The sequence below is a fragment of the Olea europaea genome, chromosome 22 (genome assembly GCF_002742605.1).
Source record: "Olea europaea var. sylvestris chromosome 22, O_europaea_v1, whole genome shotgun sequence".
NCBI classification, from domain to species: Eukaryota; Viridiplantae; Streptophyta; class Magnoliopsida; order Lamiales; family Oleaceae; genus Olea; species Olea europaea.
The window spans coordinates 9453646-9477674 of record NC_036258.1 but is presented as its reverse complement, the minus strand read 5'-3'; the positions used below and the strand labels follow the sequence as shown (position 1 = coordinate 9477674).

The 24029-nt window shown below is 32.6% G+C and overlaps 1 protein-coding gene and 1 long non-coding RNA gene across 4 annotated transcripts; both read right to left on the bottom strand.

The window, feature by feature from the left end:
• Window positions 1-5677: 5677 nt before the first annotated feature.
• LOC111371647 (protein XRI1-like) lies at window positions 5678-10404 on the bottom strand. 3 transcript variants are annotated; one of them, XM_022993736.1, is made up of 9 exons: window positions 10145-10404; window positions 9436-9491; window positions 9221-9340; window positions 8711-8841; window positions 7086-7149; window positions 6887-6989; window positions 6758-6801; window positions 6571-6654; window positions 5678-6387 (listed from the first exon to the last, which is right to left on the bottom strand). In XM_022993736.1, the coding sequence occupies exons 1-9, from the start codon at window positions 10162-10164 to the stop codon at window positions 6119-6121; spliced, it is 891 nt and encodes a 296-aa protein (XP_022849504.1). In that variant the 5' UTR covers window positions 10165-10404; the 3' UTR covers window positions 5678-6118. The 3 variants fall into 3 exon arrangements, with proteins under 3 accessions (XP_022849504.1, XP_022849506.1, XP_022849505.1); XM_022993738.1 differs by having other exon boundaries at window positions 6758-6798; XM_022993737.1 differs by having other exon boundaries at window positions 6887-6986.
• Window positions 8334-8701, bottom strand: LOC111371648. Its single transcript, XR_002698614.1, has 2 exons — window positions 8480-8701; window positions 8334-8377 (listed from the first exon to the last, which is right to left on the bottom strand). It is a non-coding gene; the product is annotated as an uncharacterized LOC111371648 (long non-coding RNA).
• Window positions 10405-24029: the final 13625 nt, after the last annotated feature.

The window sequence follows — 24029 nt, the reverse complement described above, 5'->3', positions numbered from 1 at the left end:
ATCATTCTCCATGTTGATCATCTAAATATTATTTATATCTAATGGATTTGATACATATACTATATGCTTGCATAGTGTTCGAAATATAATTTAGTGACCAAAGAGATCAATATAGTACGCACCAATTTTAAATGTTCTAATACGAATTGATGTCCTATGAGGACAATTTATTGAAATTATATTTAATATATTTTATGCCACATCTGAAATGTGATAGTGCTCGATTCCAATTAATGAGTAACAAATTTTAAAATTTCATAAGAGGTTTAGGTATCTGAAATAATAAAATTTAAGATATCTCAATAAGTATGTCATTATGAAAAAAGAAATAGAATCGAAAAAAGTTGTGGACACGCTTTTACACGTGACGTACTGCATCATATCATGAATATCAAAACAAATTCGTCATTGATGAAAGTGATGATTGGTCAAATAAAATGACTCGATCTTAATCAAAGAATTTACTAGAGAAATCTGTAGTGATCCTAGCAAAATTGAATTTACTAGAGAATGATAAATATTTCGTATGAAAATGATGTTATTTGAAGACTCCTCACGACTTTCTATCGCGTCCCCCAAAATTCGAACTCTTGACCTCTACATAAGAGAGACTTAAGTTGAATCCTTGTACCAATTGGGCAACTTGTCCAATTGATACCAGGATTCAACTTAAGTCTCTCTAATGTAGAGGTCAAGAGTTCGAATCCTGGAGGACGCGAAGAAAGTCGTGAGAGGTAAGTGGGCGCAAGGCCCACTCGAAGCGGGTACATAAGCTAACGGCTTGAGCGAAATGTCCGGATAATTACAAAAAAAAAGCGGGCCCTCACGGTTTTCTTCACGTCCCACAGGATTCGAACTCTTGACTTCTACATAAGAGAGATTTAAGTTGAAGGCATTGATGTATGAGACATGAATAGCTTAATACAAGAATTGAAATCATGGGGGAGTAGCTGTACCTTTTTTTTCCTTCGATCAAGATTTGTCCCATTAGATTTTCTTGACAAGGTTTTAATGATGCGGCATTTTAATACTCCAAAATATTTATACTATTTTTTCATTTGTTGACATTTTTGTCCCATAAGATTTTTTTGCCAAAAATAATCATCAAAAGGGAGTGTCATAAAATAATGAAATAATTATTGATGATTATTTAGTATTATCATGGTACATAAATAAGTCTTATCTAGTTTATAAGATCTATTTCATTTCAATCGTAACTCTTATTTTAGACCCTATAAAATATAGAACATTGGTTTTTAATAATATATACTTGAGTTTGGCTCTTATATTCTCTTCCCTTTTTCTTTCTTTTCATAACATTAACATAATTTTTTATAAAACTTTATGCACAAGAAAAATCAATTATCGATAATATGTTGTTATGCTCAGATGGTTATATTCAAATTTAATGTTCTTAGATGATCACTATTTCAATCTATTAATTACAATTTGATCTAGAATTATGTTACATGGCATAAGTCGGCCTTTCAAGTTCATTACGAAATATGATTTTACTTTTAAAAGCCGAGTATTGTTATTTAATAAATAAGATATTCCGTTATACTTGTCACTAGGGTGATTATTTAAAAATCGATAATTTTCCTATTAGTAAGAAGTCATTTGTAGTTAAATTCATAAAATAATTATGTATGTTAAATTTTTATAAAGTTTCAACGAGATAATAAGTTTCGTTTCAAATTTGAAATACGATTGAGAATTAAATAGAATTTTTCTATATAGGCCACGCGTGATTAATGCCCGTAAAACAAATGCAATTTAAATTGTTGAGAACGTTGACACATAATTTAATCGACACTGCAAAAATAAGTTGAAGGGTAAAATTTTCAAAGCATAAAAGACAATAATTTTTTTTAAAGTCTAACAATTCACCAATTAAGTGTAGTAGGTATCGCCGGAGGCCGGCGGATCCTTATATTTAAATCATATAAAAACAATATTTTTTCCAGCCATGGATAGGGAGACATAATTATTCAATTTAAATAATAGTGACCAGACATTCTTGTACAAGTGATTTATTATTTTGGCCACTTCCAGATGGACACTTAATGATAGTCGACAATGAATTTTTCTGAGTTAAATTTTAGACGACTTTATAAACTTGACTTACAACCTATTAATTTTTATATATTATATGAGTTAAAAGTTGCTTCATCGTGTTTGAAGTTGTTTTAGTTACTTCTTCTGAGAGCACGTCACCTTTGCAAATTATATGAATAGACATAAAATTGACGTTTTAGTTACTTCAGTTATTATTATGTCTAGCTCTTCTCAACATGTACATGAGTTATCGTGAGAAACGGCTAAACACATATTAAAGAACAAATAAACTTTTTAATGTCTTTACTTCAAAAATATAATACTTATTTTTGCCAATTAATAGTAGCTTTTCGACCACAAAATCCTATATAACTCGATTATCACAACTATATCTCAGAGAGAGAGAGAGAGAGAGAGAGAGAGAGAGAGACGTGGCACATTACAATAAGTAGTGTAATAAGTGCTGATACTCATATATGTACAAATAGTAAGCACATGCGTTACACATTTTATATATATGATGAATGATATGTGTAACATTTTTGAAGAATTGATACAGTTCAAAAAAGTAATTGAGATAACTGATATTATTATAAAAAAAAATTAAAATTGTTCAAAAGAATAAAAATGATTAAAATTTTGTATATAGTGTGAAAATGTTAAATGAACGAAAATGTAATATTTTGATTATAATAACTCTCTTTGTAGACAATATTTGTTGTCATCGTCTCAGCTTTTCTTCTTTTTATTTTCTGCTTTTATTAAAAAATTTCTTGTTGCATTGAAACCCTATAAAAAGGTATGACATATAACTGCTCATTAAAGATTACATAGTCACGAAAATATATTCCAATAGTATGCACTGTTTGTCCTTTAATCTTGTTAATGACCATTGTAAAATATAGACGTATTGAAAATTATTTCCTTCTAAATTTTTTATTTTTATTTCCTATATTTTGAAATCGATTTATTATTTGTTTATATTTTACTTATGTCACGAGAAAAAATATTATAAGATTCAAACCAAACATAAAATAGTTCTATATTTATTGAATAATCAAATTTTATTGAATAAAATATCATAAAAATATTTTAATTTCAAACCAAACATCTTTTTTAGTTTTCTATTTTGAAAAATAATTTTCAAAATGACAAATCAAATGCATTTTTTTTACTTTTTATTAATATTAAAATGGACCCTGAAAATAGAAAATTGAAAATGAACTCAAAACTCAAATTGAAATACAAACTAAAGAGCTTTTAGATTTCAAACGCGTGCAACCCAAAATAATCTCTTTTTTAATAGTTGATATTAAAATAATGATATATCTCAGTAATGCACTACATGGTTATGAATCATATAATATGGGCCTCAATCATTATAACACCTCTTTATTTTATTCATTTTCACAAAAAAAAAAATAAATAATAATAAAATTGGGAAGAAAAAAACCTCAAATTTATTGAGAAAGAGACTCCATTAAAAATGAAAGTTCATTGATTTAATTTATTTAACATTAGAACAATTAAAAAATTTAAAAACAAAATCAACTGAGCAATTAAAGTAGTTATTAAAACTTTTAAATAATTTTACAAGCCATATAAAACATAATTTACTAAGTATCTTTTGAAGTTGAATTATACTAGAGACCAAACTAATTCAATGATCGAAAATGAAAATTTCATTATCCTAATAACATATTTTTCTCTAAAGAAGAAAGACATTCAAAGCATAAATAAAAGTCGACTATAGCACTTTAATTATTAATGAGCCGATTCCAAAAAAAAAATTCTTCTCTAATATTTAATGCAGAAAAAATCAAATTTTAAATAAATCTGAAAAATGTTACAAATTTCTTTCAAATTCTTAAGGGAGACATCTCGATTGATGTTGCAAATATGTTAAGGCAAATAAACAACTATACTCTCTATATCCACCTAACCGTCACTTCGCCCTTAATTATTAGTTTTTACATTTATTTTTATAATCTGAAAAGGGGAATTTAAGAAAGTCATTTGATTTCCTTAAACACCTATTTTTCAATCTCATATTGAATAAATTGAATTAATGTTATCAATAAAACTTAATGTAATATCAAAAAAATTAATTTTGGGAATTATTGACAAATGGAAAGGAAATGATTTTTTTAATTCCATGTTGAATAAATTGAATTAATGTTATTAATTAATTATTAAAAAAATTAAATAAGTATAAATTGGGCATATAGCTAAATATATAAATTAAATTAATGTAATATCAAAATGATTAATTTTGGGAATTATTGACAAATGGAAAAGGAAAGGAATTTTTAGTTTCATGTTGAATAAATTGAATTAATGTTATTAATTGAGTAGTGACAAAACTAAAATTATATTAGGGTATATTGGACATATAGCTAAATATGTGAGGGTATAATTGAAATTCAACAATTTTTCCTCAATCATTCCTTTAATATATTGTAGATATATGTTTATGCACTCACCCTAAGAACTGATATTTAACATATGAGTACTGGTGATTTTGCACTTTGATCCACTAGTGGAGACAAATTAGAATTCGTAACATATAAAAACCAAAAAAATTAAAATAAAATTACTATCCCATACTTATTTTTCAATTTTTTTTCCTCAAAATACGATTTTATTTGTTTTATTATTTTATTTTGTTCATATAAATTTTGCAACACATTTCACTACCCTATTTCCACCATCAACGTCGCAACCATCAATTGTAACACAGTGAGTTACACATTTTTTGGTCTATTTCAACTGTCGTCATAGTCGCCGCCACCACCACTTGTAATATTTAGTGTTATACCACCACCATCGTCTGTCTTACAACTATTTGTAACATTTGTTATTATGCAATTCTACTACTCGTAACATTCATTGTTACAATACTTTCTAACATTTGTTGCTATACTATCACCTCGCAAAATCACCAACATCAACATTAAATTAATTCATAAAAAAACCATTAAAAGCATTCAAGAAATCTGGAAAAATTCAAAGAAATCAAATTTCAAATCTAAATATGTGAACAAAATTCAGCAGAGCTCATCGACGAGATTCAAAAACCAATTCATTGACATGACTCTCATAGCATCGAAAGCCCTTATGCAATACGATCAACCCTTGAAACTCTATAACCACGCGCCATTTTGCAGCAAGATGGTTCAAAAATAAAAAAAATATGAATTTGGAATTTGCCATTGGTGAATACGGTGATTGTGATGGTAGTACATTGGTGGCGAGTGGAGTCATAGTAGTGGTGCACTGTTGAGCGTCCATGCTGGTGGTGGTGGTGGTTTTGAATTCGAGGATGGAAAAACTGGACTATATTGAACCTTAGGAACTCAGATCCGACGAACGATGGGTTGGTTAGAGAGCAAAAACTTTAGATGGAGATGGTGGTGGTCGATGTCGCGTGTGGGGAATTTTTATTCTAGCGTGTTTGTCCGGGAGGTATATTCTCTCATATTCTTCTAACTTGTATCGTTAGAGTCAGAAGTGTCAAAATGGATGACCTGGTCCAAAAGTGGCTGTCGATGCTATGAAGCGAACCTTGTTTTAGGTAAGAACTAATAAGCATTAAAATAATATAAAAACAGATATCAACTTATTTAAAACTTCGTCCTTAACATCTGGCAAATCAATGTGATTACTGATTTCTAAATTGAAATCCAGTGATTCAATTGAGACAAAATCAAGTTCAGAAGAAATTTACCCAAAATTCAAGAAGACAATAAAATTCAATTCCCAGCACAAGAAGGCTGAGGGATTACATTCACTGGAGTCAAAAAATAAAAAGATATATCACCCACTCGCACAATTAAATCAGGAACAATGTTGTTCTTTCCTTTTACTAAACCGGAAGGGTATCAAGATCCTGAAGACTACTAAATCACGCCAATTACACATAAAGGCATGAACGATGAAAGTCATGTGGACAACATATCGGACGATTATGAACTCCATCAACATTGACCAGAAATTAGCTTTTACGCTTGATCCATTGTGTCTAATACAGAAAAAACACGAGAAATATTTACCCGTGTAGTTATCCCTTGGTTCTCATAATTGTAATGCTGCCTTTTCCACCTTCAGTGCGAATCTTAGTTTTCCCGACCACAGGCTTCCCGGTAATTGCAGATGTGGGAAAAGAGAGAGAAGGATCTTTTTCCTCTGGGATTGAAGGTGGAGTATGGATCTTTTGGTTTATGTCCTTCAAAGTCAGGTCTCCATGCATACCACATGGTTTGACAAAGGCAAATGGATAGACGACCGTAGAAGCCAGTTTTGGAGGACTCCGAATATATGATTTCTTACCTGATCATTTGACGGTAAAAACAAAAAATGAGAAAGAGAGAGGAACCAACGCATTCGGTTACAAAGCAAGTCAGTATAACGGTAACCATTAAATACAAATCAAAATAATGTCATATATACTCGAGAAAATGGGACTTCCTACATTATCAAGGATAGTGAATAATAAAATAAAAGACAAATTACCTCTGAGAACAACATTTCCACGAGTTAGAGCAGGTTGTTTTTGAACTGTCTTACTTTGATATTCAGGAGGGGAGTTGCACAACTCTGCAATAGAGCAGTATCCATTTTAAAAAGGGGGCAACGGACATAGTTGAACAGAAAGCAATAACAAAATCATGCCATATTAATGGAGAATATTTTGACATGCCTGTAATGTCAATTGGAACATCAGATGCCCCCGATGCACTACTACTGTTTTCCACAATAAACTAGTCAGAATAACTAGTTTTCACAAGACAATAAGGAATCTGAAGGCAAAAAGCTAAAAATAACATACAGATCGTCAGTGTTGAACAGCATCTCAGCATCATTGAAGCAATCAGAAATCCATCCTTCAGATGCCGGATCCAAGCACTCGTTACTGGAAGCAGACGTACCTTCTTAAAGAAAATATCATAATTTTTAGTTGGAATCATATACATAAATGATAAATCTGGTTCAACTTTATTTCAAAGCAAAAATTACAAGAAACAAACCTGCAAATCCAGCAACCCACTGTGACATTTCAGACATAGCCTCTTCAAGAGAATCCTGGGTCTCCTAAACATGGAAACAGAGAGAAATTTAATTATTGCCTATTAGCACATTTAGCGATGCTAGATAACTCATCATTCAGAAAACTAGTCACTTGGAGAGCCAGTGCATAGCTCACTTTGGTGAAAGTATAAAGAAAACGAAAATAACGGCAACAGCAACGTCAGAAAACATGGTTAACAGGAGCACCAGAATGCTTAATTTGGTGACTTATAAAGAGAACACCCCGTTACACCAACACTGATGTGATCTAGGTAAATTTTTATTAGGAAGCTCCACATTTTTTTAAACCCTTCCGTAGTTAAATCTAGATGATGGAAAAAACCCTCTTGTAAATCATTTGTATCATAATATTCAAAGATCGAAAGGAGTTAGAGGAGCTTCTTCAATGTTAAATTGACCAATATGTAAGGGAGAATTACTGTTTTAGCCAAGCTTTTGGGGGGAGAGAGAGAGAGTGCTGAAGTAAAGACAAATTCGTATCGTAATCTTGAATAGGACTTTCGGATATAATTTGGGCCAAAAATCCAGGTTGTAAACCAAGGAATCCATCAGGGATGGAATGGGAAATGCAGGTTGATGCCCACCAGGCAAACAATGGACCTTAAGTAATTGGTCTTCTAAAAAGGGGGCACAGCATGGACAAAAAATAACTAATCATGCTACATTTACATCATTTTTTACATGGTGCCACGTGGTACCACACTATTGGACAGTTTTAAAAAATAAACAATTTTTTCACCAATCAAATCTTGCTAACTCAGCTGATGTCAAAGATGATGTACACTTTTGGTGTACAAATGACTTGTCCCAAAAATAAAAACAAAGCAGAACAGAAGCTGAAGGCCAGAAAAGTCTCAAGAGGTGAGATGAGCAATCAGGCCCAAGCCCAATATGCAAATCGTTATAGCTACTAGCATGCTATACTTTTCAAGTTGAATCATTCAGAGAAGAATTCAAGCCAGGCCAGGACTCAGTTGATGTCTTGCCATTGTTTGGACGAGACTGAAGGTCCCAACTACTTAGATGAAGGTTATGGTGGAAATATTCAATAATTTTGTTCTGTAAGATGATTCAGAATCAGCAGAATTTTGCAAAATTATATCACAACTGGGAAACTCGACCAGGGGGAAAAAAAATACTACGCCTTTTCTATACAAATTTGTGTCTAGGTATATGAATCTTTTTTCCTCGCACTATTTGATCCATCACTTTGCCAGCTCAAAACAAATGCCTGTGTAAAAAGACCAACAGGATACTTTACTCGTGGACTAATAAAGTTTCACAACATGAAAAGGTAAACAACTAGAAACAACTGAAACTACAAAGTGCTTACTGAGCAAAGTGAAATAGATGATATTTGGCTTCTTGTAATGCAGTGGAAGTATTAGAATAGCATCAATCAATCCTATGATAGAAGACATTGTATTGCTTGGAAAGCAATGGAAGTATTAGAATAGCACCAATTCAATCCTATATACAAGATCCTTTATGGAAGTAGAAATGTTAAACCAGAATTAAATGAATAGATGCATGCTTCAAAGGAAAAGAGTAAGTTGACACCAACCTGAGATCTCAAAAATGCCTCATCATTGCCAAGGGGTGCATCCAGAACCTCAGACTCAAACTGTAGCGTGCGACGCCTTTTTACTTGTGAAGAAGGCTCCCTGTATTGCTCTAACTCTTTGCCTGCAGTTGCTGTAATTCATGCAATCAAATGACTTTCAAGATGAGTTTACATATCAAACTTAATGTTAATCAGGAAGTACATACCAAACAACGGTAAATACATAAAATCTTTTTTAGCAAGTATAAGATTTGGTAAATAGCAGAGATTCATCTATACGTTCAGAATCACTTGTCCCAACACAAACAATATTTTAATGTTACCTTCATTGAATATATAAATATGTATTTGAATGTTTCCAAGACTTGTACATACATCTTCCAAGCAATTTCAAGATAAACGGCTAATTTGCAAAAACATTTTCATCAAGAAAAAGATTGAGAAAGCTATAGCATAAGTGATGAACAGGTATCAAAACAGCGATATATTTGTAAAGAAGTAATAATCTACCGTAGTTGGTCACATGGTAAGCCAAATCTCCGCAAGCCTTAACTGGAGTAGCTTCATCCTCAAAGATATAAGAGAAATTTTCATTTTGGTTCACTCCATTCAATAGGCATTTAGACACATCTGCTCAACAAAGCAAGAGGAGTTCAACATCAACAACCTCACTTCATTAAACACACTACTATAGCCCTGAACTTGAAGACTGGTGTAAGACTCACCAATACAGGTACTATCTTCAAGAATATAATTCTGACTTTGCCAATCCCATGTGTTACTGTGACATTTTGACATTATAAGCAATTAATACAGGAAGGCCAAAGTTTAAAATGCAATGTACAGTGCCAGGAATTTAAATCGAAAAGAAAATGTACATATACCTATACGTATTCAAGAGATAGGAGTTATATTCAAGCTCCGTTTCACAATAGATAAACCAACAAAAATCCAGAGTTTCAAACCACAAAATGAAGAGGTCATCCAGACACCCAAAATCAAGAAAATGGCATGCAATTGTAGTAGTTTGTATTTTAAATTTTTATTAATTTTATAATACTTGATACCGAGAAAAATGAACAGACAAAAAATAAAAAATAAGTTACGCCCCCCACAACCCTCACCTCGACAAAAAAAAAAAAAAAAGGGACAAGAAGACACAACACAATTCATTGCGTCGTAATAATTTACTCACTCAATTCAAGCAGAATAACAGCAGTCTTAGTAAAAGGAAAACTCAAAATCAAGCATGACCAATATAATTTTTATCAGCATTTCAATCTTTCACAATCCATTGCAAGTGAATTTCCGCTACAAAACAAATTAAAAATCGGCAGCATCTCACAGTACTCAGCATTGACACAAAAAAATCGACACAAACCCAAGGCCAAACCGTTAGTCCACTGCCCTAAAACAAAGAAAAACTCAACTTACTTGGCATTATCGTGGTTCATTTTTTGTGCGTTTCTTCACTCAGCAAGCAAATATAAACAGCAAATGACAACCCAGAACTAGAAAATAAAGGAAAACTGAAATGATGGTTGTCTTTAATCAGAATCCCAAATCTCAACCTTTAAGCGGTGAAATAGCCGTTATTATGGATCTAAAATGTATGTATGTGTGTGTGCATATAAGCACAGCCGCAGACAACCGATCTATTATCACTTTATAGTCATATAGTTAATAAATACAGCCTTGGAAAGAAAATTAATAAAATCTGGAACTGGAAGGTGTTATTTATTAATTAATTAATTAATTAATTAATTTATTTTTTGGACAGGTTTTTGATTGAACCGAATGACAATGGTAAGTTTGAGCATTTTTAATTGAATCCGAATCTTTCGAACCCAAATCGATTCCAAATCTAAGGTTTCGGCCATGTTCCAAAAAATCGTGAGTACTCGAATGGAATCGATTTTTTATATAATACTTTGTTTACAATTTATAGGTTGGCTAAAAAAATAATATCTAAAAGTCTAATTTTGATATTAATTTAATTTGTCTAAAATTCTAGACTCTATCACTAAGAAATCAAGGTTGGATCTTATTATTTTGCCTCTCCTCATATTAGATTGTTACATTTCAAATGTTAGTATCATTAATCTTTGTAATTTGGGTTTTCTATGAGTTAAAAAGTTCAAATTAGAATTGTGGTGAAAGTTGATTAATCAAGCATTAATTCTTTGTAATTCGAGTTTTTTTATATGGACAATGATATTTTGATAATATTTTAATCACACGGGGGCCCATCTCATGTGAGTATTATGTAAAAATTATGTAAAACATACCCTTGTACGTATGGTATTTCCCTTTTTATATAATTTGTAGGAATTGAACTTAATATATTCATAAATTGGGCTATTATGTACCTTTTTGGCTATGATGTTCCATATGTGGATTGCAATTTCTTGATTCTATATAGTTATGTATTTAATTAGTATTTTTCATGGCAATTCATTTTAAGGGTAGAAGAATTTAAGCATTGTCAATAGTTAAATTACAAGGTCTAACATGCCTCATTTATGGATCGAACAAGATTTATTAAGAAAAATCATTTCTTCTCAAGCTGTAATTTATTTTTCGATGTTTTAATTTTTCTCCTCTTTCCGTGATTTTTAGTCTCCACCATTTTGAGTCATGTTGCTAGACCTTTTAGCTTCTTGATAATTTTAATTGAATTTTGTACATTGCACAAACATTGTCAAGTAATAGCGTATTTTGAAATGACTTATGTGAAAATGTTTATTAAGGAAGCGTCCTCAACTGAGATTTTAATGAATTTCAAAAATTCTTCTAAATTTAGGTAATCCTAATTGAGCTTTTATTAGATTTTTAAAGAAATTCATTAAAATTTAGGTGTCCCCAACTCAAAAATTTAATGAATTTCTATAAAATCCTTTAAATTTTAGGTATCCTTGATAACTAGTGGATTTGAAATAAAAAAAAAACATTAATAACGGGATTTTAAAATATTTGGATGAATTTCAAACTTAAAAATACATATAACAAATCTTTTGAAATTTTACCCGAGATCATGGCAGTCCCTTTACCGAAAGGCTTCAAAAAGCCTATGATGGAGGCATACGATGGAATCACGAATCCTCTTGATCATCTACGGATCTTCGTTAATTTGACAAGACTCTATGCATCCTCGAAGTAATGATGTGTCGGTCTTTTCTCCTAATGCTAAAGTAAGAAGCTAAAGATGGGTTAACAACTTTGAAACCATGATCTATCAAAACATTTGATGAGCTCTCTAGGAGTTTTTGTGGCTTATTTCTTATGAAGCAAGAAGAAGAGGAAGACGGCCATTAGATTGATGCAGGTTGTACAAGAAAATGAGGAACCCTTACGTAAATACTTGGCCAGGTTTAGCTGAGCAACACTTAGAATAAAGGACCTTCAAATGTCAGCAGTAGTAACCGTGTTAATGAATGAAATGTGAAATCGAGTCTTTAAAATGTCACTATCCAAAACCCCTAAAATCAATGCATGACTTGGTAAAGAAGGGAGACTAGTATGTTAACATTGGAGAGGCAGAGAAGGTCACAAAAAAATCTTAGAGAATGATGTGAGCCAAAAAGTCACAAGCGAAAGTCAATTGATGAGCGAACACCCACTAACAAAAATGAACCAAAAAATGAGCGTACAAATAAGGGATACGCTCAGATCGATTGACCAGGCAAAAGCGAGATGAGGTCAAGGCCTTCACCCCTTTGAACACTCTGTGAACAAAGTTGTTGATTGAGGTATAAGATATGAAGGAACTCAAATGGCGAAAATCGATGTTAATGTCTTCCAACAAAAGCAATGAAAGTAAATATTACCATTTCACGAACGTGATACTGAAGATTACATGAAGCTCAAGGAAGAGATCGAGTGACTTCTATGATGGGGGTTCTTAACCAAGCGTGTGAGAAATGAAAAAGGTAAGGAAAAAGTTGAAGGTCGTTCCCTAACTAAAGCTGGAATGAAACTTGATCATTTGTGGAATAGTAGCAGGCTAAGACACAAATTCGACTAGGAAGAGCTATGCAAGCTCCTTTAGGATCTGCTCTATCCAAAAGAAGATAAGATTTAATCATATTATCACTTTTGATTAAGAAAACTTGTTGGCGTAACAAGCCCCGATGATGATGCCCTAGAGGTGGTATGCGGCATAGCAAGATTTGGTGATAAGAGGGTGTTGATCGATGGAGAGAGTTCAACAAATGTTTCCCATTGGGATATATTTTTGGGTTTGAAAATCTCTCCTAAGAAATTGAAAATAGTGTCTGCCAACGATCATGTTGGACTTATCCAGAGAAAACTATGGAGCTTTCGGTCATGCTGGACACTTAACCAACGATTGTTGTGAATATGACAAGTTTTTTAGTTGTCAAAACACCTATGGCCTACAGCACCATCTATGGTCGACCATTGCTAAGCATTGTTAGTGTTGTTTCCTCAAATTATCATCAGGTCATAAAGTTTCCGACTAGTAGAGGTGTGTAAAGAGGATCAACATGTATCGAGGAAATGCTACATTAACAGCATACATGAGAAATGTTTACCATCAGTTGTGATATTGGATGTAGAGCCTCAAGGGGACGAATCGAGCCACTCAACATGATCGAAAAAACTTTGATATCAAAGGGGTGCTAGTTAGTATTGGAGCAAATTTGAAATCCGATGAAAAGGAAGAACTCGTAAGATGTCTGGCTATATCCCAGGGATCAAAGCCATAGTCACCCATCACCATATTAGTATTCTACCAAAGGCCAAGCTAGTGAAGCAGAAGAAAAGAAACTTTGCCCTCAAAAAGGCAAGTTGCAACAAAAGTGGAAGTTGAGAAATTATTGAAGGTAGAGGTTTCATCCGAGAAGTGTATACCTGAGTGGTTGGCAAATGTTGTGCTTGTAAAGAAATCGAACGAAAAATGGCATATTTGTGTAGACTACACCAAGGTGAATAAGGTGTATCCAAAAGAATTATACCCGTTTTCCCTAATAGACTAGCTGGTGGATGCCACATTGAGTCATGAAAGACTCAAATTTCTATCTTTTTTCTAGGTATCACCAAATTTCTATGGTCAAGTCAGATTAGGAAAGAAGCCCTTTATCACTGATTTCAGGACGTATTACTATACAGCCATGCCATTTAGTCTAAAAACATCGGCCAACTTATTAGATGATGGTGAATAGAGTCTGATAAGTATATTTTATACACTTATTCAAGGACTTAAATAATGGTATTTTGTAATTTTTCTAATGAAATATAGCCTAATTCATGTTATATTGTGTCAAATAGGTAAAACTCGATGTTTGATGAATAATTGGATAAAAGAATGCCAAAATAGTGAAAAAAATGGCAAAATTCAAAAGTCAAGAACTAAATTGCAAACAATCCATAGATGAGACGTGCGATAAAATGAAGATCAAAGATGTCGAAAATTTAATTGGATACAATTAAAAAATAAATGAACAAGATTACAAGAGAAAATGGCTTGATTGAATCAAATACAAAGTTTGGGGACTAAAATGCAATACTTTAAAAGTTTAGTCAGATTGCAGAACGATAATTTGAGAATGCCAAAAGTCAATTGGAATCGAAAAGAAGTCAACGGGACGAGAAATTTTGGAAAGGGATCAAAACACATATGTGAGAAAGTTCTAGGACCAAATTGCAAAATTGGTCCCCAAAAGTTGTACTATGCTTACGCATGGCCATGTAGGCCTTGCATACGCAAGGTTCCAAAAATTCACTCTTAAGACCAAATCATATGCATTGTGCTTACGCACCAAATGAACCATGCTTAAGCATGGTTTAATTTTAAGAAAATTTGTGTTTTCTTATTTTGACTTGAAAACTTTTTGTATGCAATCTTTTGACACTCTATATATACCATAAGTCGTCCAAAACGTGAAAGACCTTCCTTTGACCTAAAAATTCACTTATTCTACGTATTTTGGAGGCGACGAGCAGGGCTAACAACGTGGAGTCAGGGCAAATTGCAAGGATATTGAAGATTCTTCATCCGAATTCAAGATTCAGGTCAAGAACGTGGAAAATTCTATTTCTTCATTATTTCTTCCTTTCGGGTGATGATTTTCCAATTTTTCTTTTGTAATTTAATTTTACACATGTTAGGTTAATTTTTCAATTGTATTGGATGAGTGAGGAACCTTTTTTTTTTTTTATTTCAATTTAAGACTTTGATTTATAGATTTCTTGCTATTTCTTGATTGATTTTCCTTTTCCATTTCACTACTTAATTGTTTGCCCATCAATTGAATAATTAATTACTTGTTATAGTATAGGAATACTCACAATAAGTTTATAATGCTGTAATTCAGCACATGGACAACATATATTAAGAATATTATCTATGGCATATGCAATCACGTAGATACCATAATCTAAATGAATGGTTTTCAGATAAATTCGAATTAGGAATAAGATCGGATCATGTTAATCATAAGTTGATAAATCTTGGAAAAGAGCATTTAACACACTAGCGTTATCAATAATAAAAAATACATGAAATTAACTAGATTATTATTTGATCATTAAAATATATGGAAATGGGGGGAATCATTAATCCCATACAAGCATTCACATTCGATAAAATCAAAATTTACTTGCTTTATTAGTATAGATTAAAAATAGTATAAACAACTACAAAATCACTTTTTTGTTGTCACCACACTTTGAATTTAATAGTAGCTATTGAACTACAAATTAAACTTTATTCCCCGTGAGATTGATATTCTTAACTCACAAATCTTATTACTTGTACAACGATCCCGTACACTTGCAGGTTTTCGGCGAACAAGATTTTGGTGTCATTGTCGGGGACTAATAGATTTAATTTTAGTTTAGTAGTTTATGTCAAGTTCAATTTTTTTTATTATTTCTTTTTTTCCCTTTTTAGGCATCAATTGAGATACCTAATCTTTCTTGTTTCACTCTGCACAGGTCTCTATCAGTTTATGGAAGTTCCTGACACGATCAAGATCCTCCTTATAAATTCTGAGATTGAATGGACTTTCAAACAACTTTGAAGAGAGCAGAGAAGAGCTAGGGTAATGGCTAGAAATCAAAATTAAGTTCAAGATGCACTACAGGAAGCAGCACTTTTAATTCAACAACTATCTCCTGCTCAACCAGTATTAGTGGAGGATTATGTTAATATATACTAGCTCCAGTTCAACTTTCGATTCTATACATGCCCTTTGTACAAGCTAACTTTTACATCTAACCAGAGGTCATAAACCTCTTCCAAGATCATTATGACATCAAATTTTGTAGGAAAACCACAGAGAATCCACTTGAATACATACAAGCATTTCTCATGTTGTACGAGGTAATCAACCACAAGGAAATGTCACAAGATGCATTTTGAATGTAGCTATTCACTCACATGTTGAAGGAGGACGCAAAAGCATAGACGTATTCATTACCTCCTAGGAGCATTATATCATGGAATGACATGTTATAAAAATATAAAAATTTATTATGAAATTCTTCCTGGTATCTTAAGTCCACCAAATCAGATACAAATTATACCTTTTAAAATAGAGAGACTTTGAGACATATCCAGAAGAATGTGATAGGTTCAAGAACTCATTTAGGAAGTGTCCAAATCTTGACATTCCTGAACTAGAGCAAATATCTCTCTTCTACAATGGATTGCACTCTAAATTTCATAACATTGTAGATGCTTCAGTGGGCGGATCAATTTTGACAATTGAGATAGATGAAGCACATGATCTATTTCAGAGGATTGTTGAGAATCAGACCAATTGGTCAACAGACAGGGAAGTTTCAATGAATGTAACTGGGATGTATAATTGGACTCAATGACAATTGTAATAGCACAAATTGAAGTAATAACGAAAAAGCGTGACACTTTAACTCAATGTGTGCCATGGTACAACATTCAACTCCAATTTGCATAGGTTATGGGGTAAATCACATCATTGTAAGCTGGCCTTTTGCTCCTACTCACATAGATAAGCCATTAGAGGTCAGTTATATGCAGAATTATCAAAGGCAAAATGGACCTTACCTACACAACTACTATCTAAGTTTGTACAAACATCCCAACTACATGTGGTTGGATAATTTGGATCAAATAAATAAGATAAGCGGCAATCTACCAGTTATTGAGCAACAAAAAAAAGGTAATCCTTGGAAGATCTACTTGTCAGGTGCATCACTAAGACTGAGACGACGATACAGAATCAGCAAGCCTCTATACATAACCTAGAGAGTCAGGTGGGACAGTTGAATTAGCCAATAGACCACAGGGTGTCCTGCCTAGCAGCACAGAGAAGAATCTACAAAAGTAGGTATTAGCAATTAAGGCGGAAAAATCTAAGATCAAAGAGCCAACATCATTCACTTCTACCACTGCGATCAAGGCTTATGTGCCACCCATTCCATTTATTTAGAGACTGCAAAGGCAACTAACGGTGTTGCGAGTTCAACCCATCACTATTAGGAATGGCATTCAATTGCCAGAAATCATGGCAAAGAGGAAGGAGACAGAGAAGGAGCAATCCGAATAAGCAACAGAGAAGGATCAACAATTAGTCTTAGACAGCCCACAACTTAAGACAATAGATCTTGGTACTTTACTCACATCTCTAATCCTTTCTCATCAAAGGCTATAAAACACCAAAGTGGAGAGACAATTTACTAAATTTCTGGATATACCTAAAAAGCTACATGTTAACATTCCATTCGTTGATGCGATAATTTAAATCCCAAACTACTTCAAGTTTTTGAAGGAGATGTTGATCAAAAAGATGAAGTTGCGTGAGCACGAAATGATAGCACTTCTGAAGAATGCAGCGCAATCACCCAGCATAGGATCCCTCCTAAACTAAAAGATTCAGAGAGTTTTACTTTATCTTGCTCCATATAAAATTTACATAATATAAATTGTTTAATTGATTCAAGAGTAAATATCAATTTAATTCCCTTTCTTTACAAAAAATTAGAATTAAGAGATCCTAAGACGACATCTATTATCAAGGCAGGATAGTTTAATTTTCCAGTTGGCTTCATCATTCATGACATAGAAGAGGCATATTAGATGCCAATAATCCTAGGAAGGCCAATCTTGTCTACCAAGCTTTGCTGGATTTTGATACTAATGAGATAGTTTTGAGAGTGCAAGATAAACTGGATTTTGATACTAATGAGATAGTCTTGAGGGTGCAGGATAAACAACAGACCTTCACCTTGCAAAATCCAATCAATCAACTCTAATATTTTGAGGATTGCCAACTAGTAGACCACTAGGAGAGCTACAAGAGCAGGCTAAATTCAGAAGGAATTATTGGTAAGAACAACAATGAAAACATGATTGTTTGGATAGTCAAAGATGAACCAAAGAAGCAACCAGTGTCTAAAATGTAGGACTGAAAATTTCCTTTTTAAGTCATCATGAAGAGCCTAAAAGTAATAGAAGTCGAGCTAAGTACTTTAAACAATCTCTTGTTAAGAGGCAACCCAACACTTCTATATCTTTTTTTTTTGTCCATTTCTTTTTAGATTTAAAATAGTTCTATTTAATTTTGATTAGTTTTTATTCAATTTTAGAGACTCATCATCCATTTGTCGTTCCCCTTAGGTCCTCAAGATTTAGTTAGTTTATTAGATATTTGAGCTAAACAACACTTGTTCTAGATATTTGATCTTAAATATTTTATCTAATCGTATCGTGCAGGATCATGACGTCACAGAACAATTAAACAAACATTGAACAAGGAGATAACGAGAGCAATATGAAAAGCTAGCTATTGGATTTCACTCACATATTAGGGGAGTATTTCTTTATTTTCTTCCCCGCCCAGTTATATGCAAATTTAGAATTTAAAATATTGAGAACACTGTCTATTTTAAGTCTGGGGATGAAAAACACGAGTTTTATTTTATTCTTTTATTCGTGTGTATATTGCTTTAGATATTAAACAAAAAAATTGAAAAATTTGAAAACTCCAAAAACATTTTCTTTGTGTATGCTTTTGTGAGTTAGTTGGCCTGACTTGCAATGATGAATATATTAAATTATGAATTGATCTATGAATGGTGAATATGTTGCATGCTTAGGTTAATTTTTATTTTTTCATGTGACATAATATATATATATATATATATATATATATATAAAGTACTATATTTTATATTCTTAGACCAAATTTAGAATAGTTTGGAAGATTTTCACTATTGTAGGAAGATGTTAAGATAAATGGGGATCCCATGTGTGAAATTAAAATCTTGTGCGGATTGTATAAGGTCAATTGCATGAAATTGGGTGATAGTCTCAAGCTTGAAGTCCATTTACTTGGATATGTTTTTAATGATGGGTATTGCACTAATCAAGACATTAAAAAAATATTTTATTTGAAAATTTCTCTTCGTTGCTTTTATGACTCGAGTCATTAAGTCTGTAAGAGTGTTAAATACCTATTGCTCTAAAGTCAACTAACTCGAGAATCATTGGCCTAAAACTTGTTACATGGGTCATTTAGAAAGTCTAAAGGAGAGAATATTGCAAATAAAGAAAACGTGTGTTGAAATAAAAATCGAGAAAAAAATAAAAAAAGCAGGTGCATAAAATAGAAGCATTGAATGCCTTTTTAAGTCCCAAACACTTGTTTAAGAAGATTCAACTTTTGATGAAGGATTATTATCCTAGTTGAATTTTGGATATTGAAGCAATCAAACTATGGAGAATCCTTGTATATTAACATGTTAAATTGCAATTGGTGATCTTTACCTAAACTAGAGAAATAAGAATAATATAAAAATCAACCTTAGATCATACATTTGAAAAGAGCAAAAAGAATAAGTTTGGGTGTGTGTGAATCTTACGGGTGAGGACAAGAATATATCTAACCATTAAGGGTCAGGAATGGAACAACTTATGATTTCCTGATGCTATACTTAATTCTTCACACACACGTCGACTTTGCAATGGAAAATAGACTTTGATTTTTGAATTGTGATCTTGAAGCTGTGTTTAGATTTAATATCATGATTTTAATTCTGAGATAAATATCAGGTTAGCTAGCTAAATATTTTTGCATGCTTGTATGTTTGTTTTAAGTTAGGTTATGATTTTATTAGAGGACAAATAAATGTTCAGGTTTAGGGGTTTGATAAGTATATTTTATACATTATTGAGACTTTAGATATTTTGTAGTTCTTCTGATGAAATATAGCCTAATTCATGTTATATTGTGTCAAAAATGTAAACCTCAATGTTTGATAAATAATTGGAGAAAAGAATATAAAATGTGGGAAAATGGTGAAACCAAAAAGTAGAGAACTAAATTGAAAATAATCCATAGATGAGACGGGTGACAAAATGAATATCAAAGATGTCAAAGATTTAATTGAATACAATTGGAAGATAAAGGAACAAGATTATAAGAGATAATGGCTCGATCAAATCAAATACAAAGTTTGTGGACTAAAATTAAATACTTTAAAAGTTGAGTCAGATTGCAAAATAATTATTTGAGAATGCCAGAAGTCAATTGGAATAGAAGAGAAGTCAACGGGACAAGAAATTTTGAGAAAGAATCAAAACACATACGTGAGAAAATTTAGACAAAAATTGTACCATGCGTATGCATGACTCTATAGGCATTGCGTACGCAAAGTTCCAAAAATCCACTCCTGAGATCAAATCATATGTATTATGCTTAAGCGCTAAATGAACTATGCTTAAGCATGATTAAATTTCGGGAAAAAAAATTGTGTTTCCTTATTTTGATTTGGAAACTTTTGGTATGTAATCTTTTGGCACTCTACATATACCATAAGCCATCCAAAATGTGGGGAACCTCCCTTTGACCTAAAAGCTCACTTATTCTAACTATTTTGGAGGCGATAAACAAGATTAACGACATGGAATCAGCGCAAGTGCAAGGATATTGAAGATTCTTCATCCCTATTCAAGATTCACATCAAGAACGTGAAAAATTCCTATTTCTTCATTATTTCTTCTTTTTGGGTGATGATTTTTCAATTATTCTTTTATAAAATAATTTTAAACATGTTAAGCTAGTTTTTCAATTGTATTGGATGGTGAGGAACTCTATTTTTGTTTATTTCAATTTAAGATTTTCATTTAGATATTTCTTGATTGCTTTTGCATTCTCATTGCATTATTTAATTGTTTGAACATCAATTGAATAGTTAGTTACTTGTTATAATGTAGGAATACTCACAATAAATTTAGAGCGCGGTAAAATCAACACATGGGCAATATATATTAGGAATAATACCTATGATATGTACAATTATGTTGAATTTAGACTACGAATAGGATAGGATCATGTTAATATAGGTTGATGTATCTTGTAAAAGAGCATTTAAAATATTAGCATTATTGATTGTCAAAAATATATGAAATTAACTATATTATTAATTGATAATTGAAATAGATGGCAATAGGGAGAATCATGAATCTAATACAAGGATTCACATTCGATAAAACCAAACTTTACTTGCTTTATGAGTATAGATTAGATGTAGTATAAACAACCACAAAATCACTCGTTTGCTTTCACCACACTTCGAATTTAATAGCAGAGATTGAACTACAAATTAGACCTTATACCTCGTAGAAACGATAATCTTAACCCAGAAGTCTTATTACTTGTACAACATTCCTGTATGCTTGCGGGTTTTACGCGAATAGAATCCTCCGTGAATTGATTGGTGATGTTGTAGAGGCCTATATCGATGACATGGTGATCAAAAGGGCTAAGGCTAACAACTATATGGCTTGCTTGCAGTAAGTATTTAACGTCGTCCAACAGAATAGGTTGAAGTTCAACAAAGAGAAATGTGTGTTTCACACCACGAGTGCGAAGTTTCTAGGTTTCATGATCATGTAGAGAGACATTGTGGTGAAATTAGCTAATATTCGAACAATTCTAGAGATAAAAAGCCCTCGTTGTAAGAAGGAGGTCCAAAGGCTGACAACATGATAATAGCGTTGAATTGTTTCATAAGTCGAGCAGCAGATAAATGTTACTATTTCTTCAAGGCTATTGGGGGCCTCACCAATTTTGAATGGACCTAGGAGTGCTAAGAGTTACTTGAGTCGTTGAAGTAGTCACTAAAACAACCACCAATTTTGATTAGTCAGTACTCTAGGGAAGTGCTATTTCTCTACTTAGAGGTTTCACCACAGGTAGTCAGTGTGGTATTAGTGAAGGAATTCTCAAAGGCACAAAAGCCAGTTCACTACATAAGCTAAGTGTAAAGGGCACGGAGGCGAGAAATTTCCTGGCAGAGCAACTAGTTTTTGCATTGATCATTGCGATAAAAAAAAACAATTAAGGCCATACTTTCGATCTCATACAGTGCAGGCAATAATTGATCTACCCATTAAGCATATTTTACATCGACCAAAAACTTAGGGAGATTTTTGAAATTGACAATTGAGCTAAGTGAGTTTTACACAAGCAAAGCATACTTCATCATTGAGCTTACCACCTTACCTAAGCAGCTAGCAGGACAGAATGTGGATTGGAAATTTTTTTTGGATAGGTCCTCAAATGGTGAGGGGTTTGGAGCAAAGATCAGGATCGAACTTTGAAGAGTTGGGATATTTATTATATTTCAAATTCCTAGCTACAAATAACAATGCTAAATATGAAACAACAATCACAGGCCTAAACTTGGCGGCCAGACTAGAGGTGTCGTCAGTTGAGTTGTAGGTGTCAAAGGAACGCAAAGCAAGGAACACAATAAAAGACTTACAAAGAGGATTTGCAAGCTTTAAGATAACTAAGGTCCATCGGAAAGACAATGAATGAGTAGATGCATTAGCCAGAGTTACATTTGCAAACCCGAAGAATTTACCTTGCACTGCCAATATGCAAGTCCTGCGGCAGCCTAGCATTTAACACATGATCGACATTGTGAACATAGAGCATGAAAAAGTTGGATGGAACTATTAATTGAATATCTTATAGAAGATAAGATGCTTGAAGATGGTTTCTAGGTTAAAAGATTGCGGGTTTCAAAATATTTGCTTACCATCATCGATGGATAAATGTAACGAGGTTTCACCATGCCATATTTGAAGTGGTTATGACCAATAGAAGAACAAGAGGTACTATTTGAAGTATGCAAAAATTTGTGTAACCATCAAGGAATGACTGCCCTTATATTCAAAGCTCTACGATAAGGATATTACTAGCCCACTATGAAAAAAATGCTAAAGAATCAGTAAAACAATGTGCCGAGCAACAAGCAATTGGGATATGTCATTTCTTTCAATGAGGAATGGATATTTTAGGGCCCTTGCTTGTGGCTAAGAGACAAAGAAAGTTCTTACTAGTCATTATCGACTTCTTTACTAAGTGGGTAAAAGTGGAACCGTTGACCACCATCACGACTGCTAAGGAATAATGCTTTGTATGGAAAAATGTCATATGCAGGTTTGATGTACCAATAGTGATCATTACATATAATGGTAGGTAGTTTGACAATAAAACCTTTAGAGCTTTTTGTGCAAGTTATCACATCAACAACAGATTGACTTCACTTGCTTACCCTCGATTAAATGGACAAGCTGAAGTAATAAGTCAGACCATATTATGGGATTCGATGACAAGGTTGGAGAAAGAGAAGGCCTTTAGGAAAACAATTGCCTAATGTGCTATGGGCATATAACATAACCCTACAAAAATTGACTAGCGAAACGCCTATCAAATTGTCTTTTGGAATGGAAGTGGTTGTTCCTATTGAAATCCTAAGTGAGATTTGGTCGTTTGACTACCCGCAAGTGAACGAGATCGTGAACAAGTAATATAGTAGTATGTAGAGTATCAAACCCACGGAGATTATATGCTTGATCGAGTTAAAGCTAACAATTCCCTTAATCGAATAGTAAATTGAATTGTAACTAACACTATTAAATCTATTAACTAACCTGAAAGCAATGTAAAAATTTATAAAATTTGTGAGACGTGTTACTAAGATGTAGAATCCCCTTTGCTAATCTATTTTTAGTTCGACAATTTAAATTGACATTTTAAAATCATGCTTGTTGGCCAATGTTCCAATTTTTATTGGAAACATCTCTCAATAGTTATCAAATATATTTCTCTCATGTGACCTTCCTATTTTTCGATGAAAGATGCAAACATGATAAATGCATTAAACGAGTTAGAATATCTTATAACAACCATATAAAACATAGAGGTATATCTCTGTCCTCTATCGAACCTCACAATATTTATTATTTTGTACTAATGATCCTATTGTCTCTTTCGATAACAACAAAATCCACAAACAATTC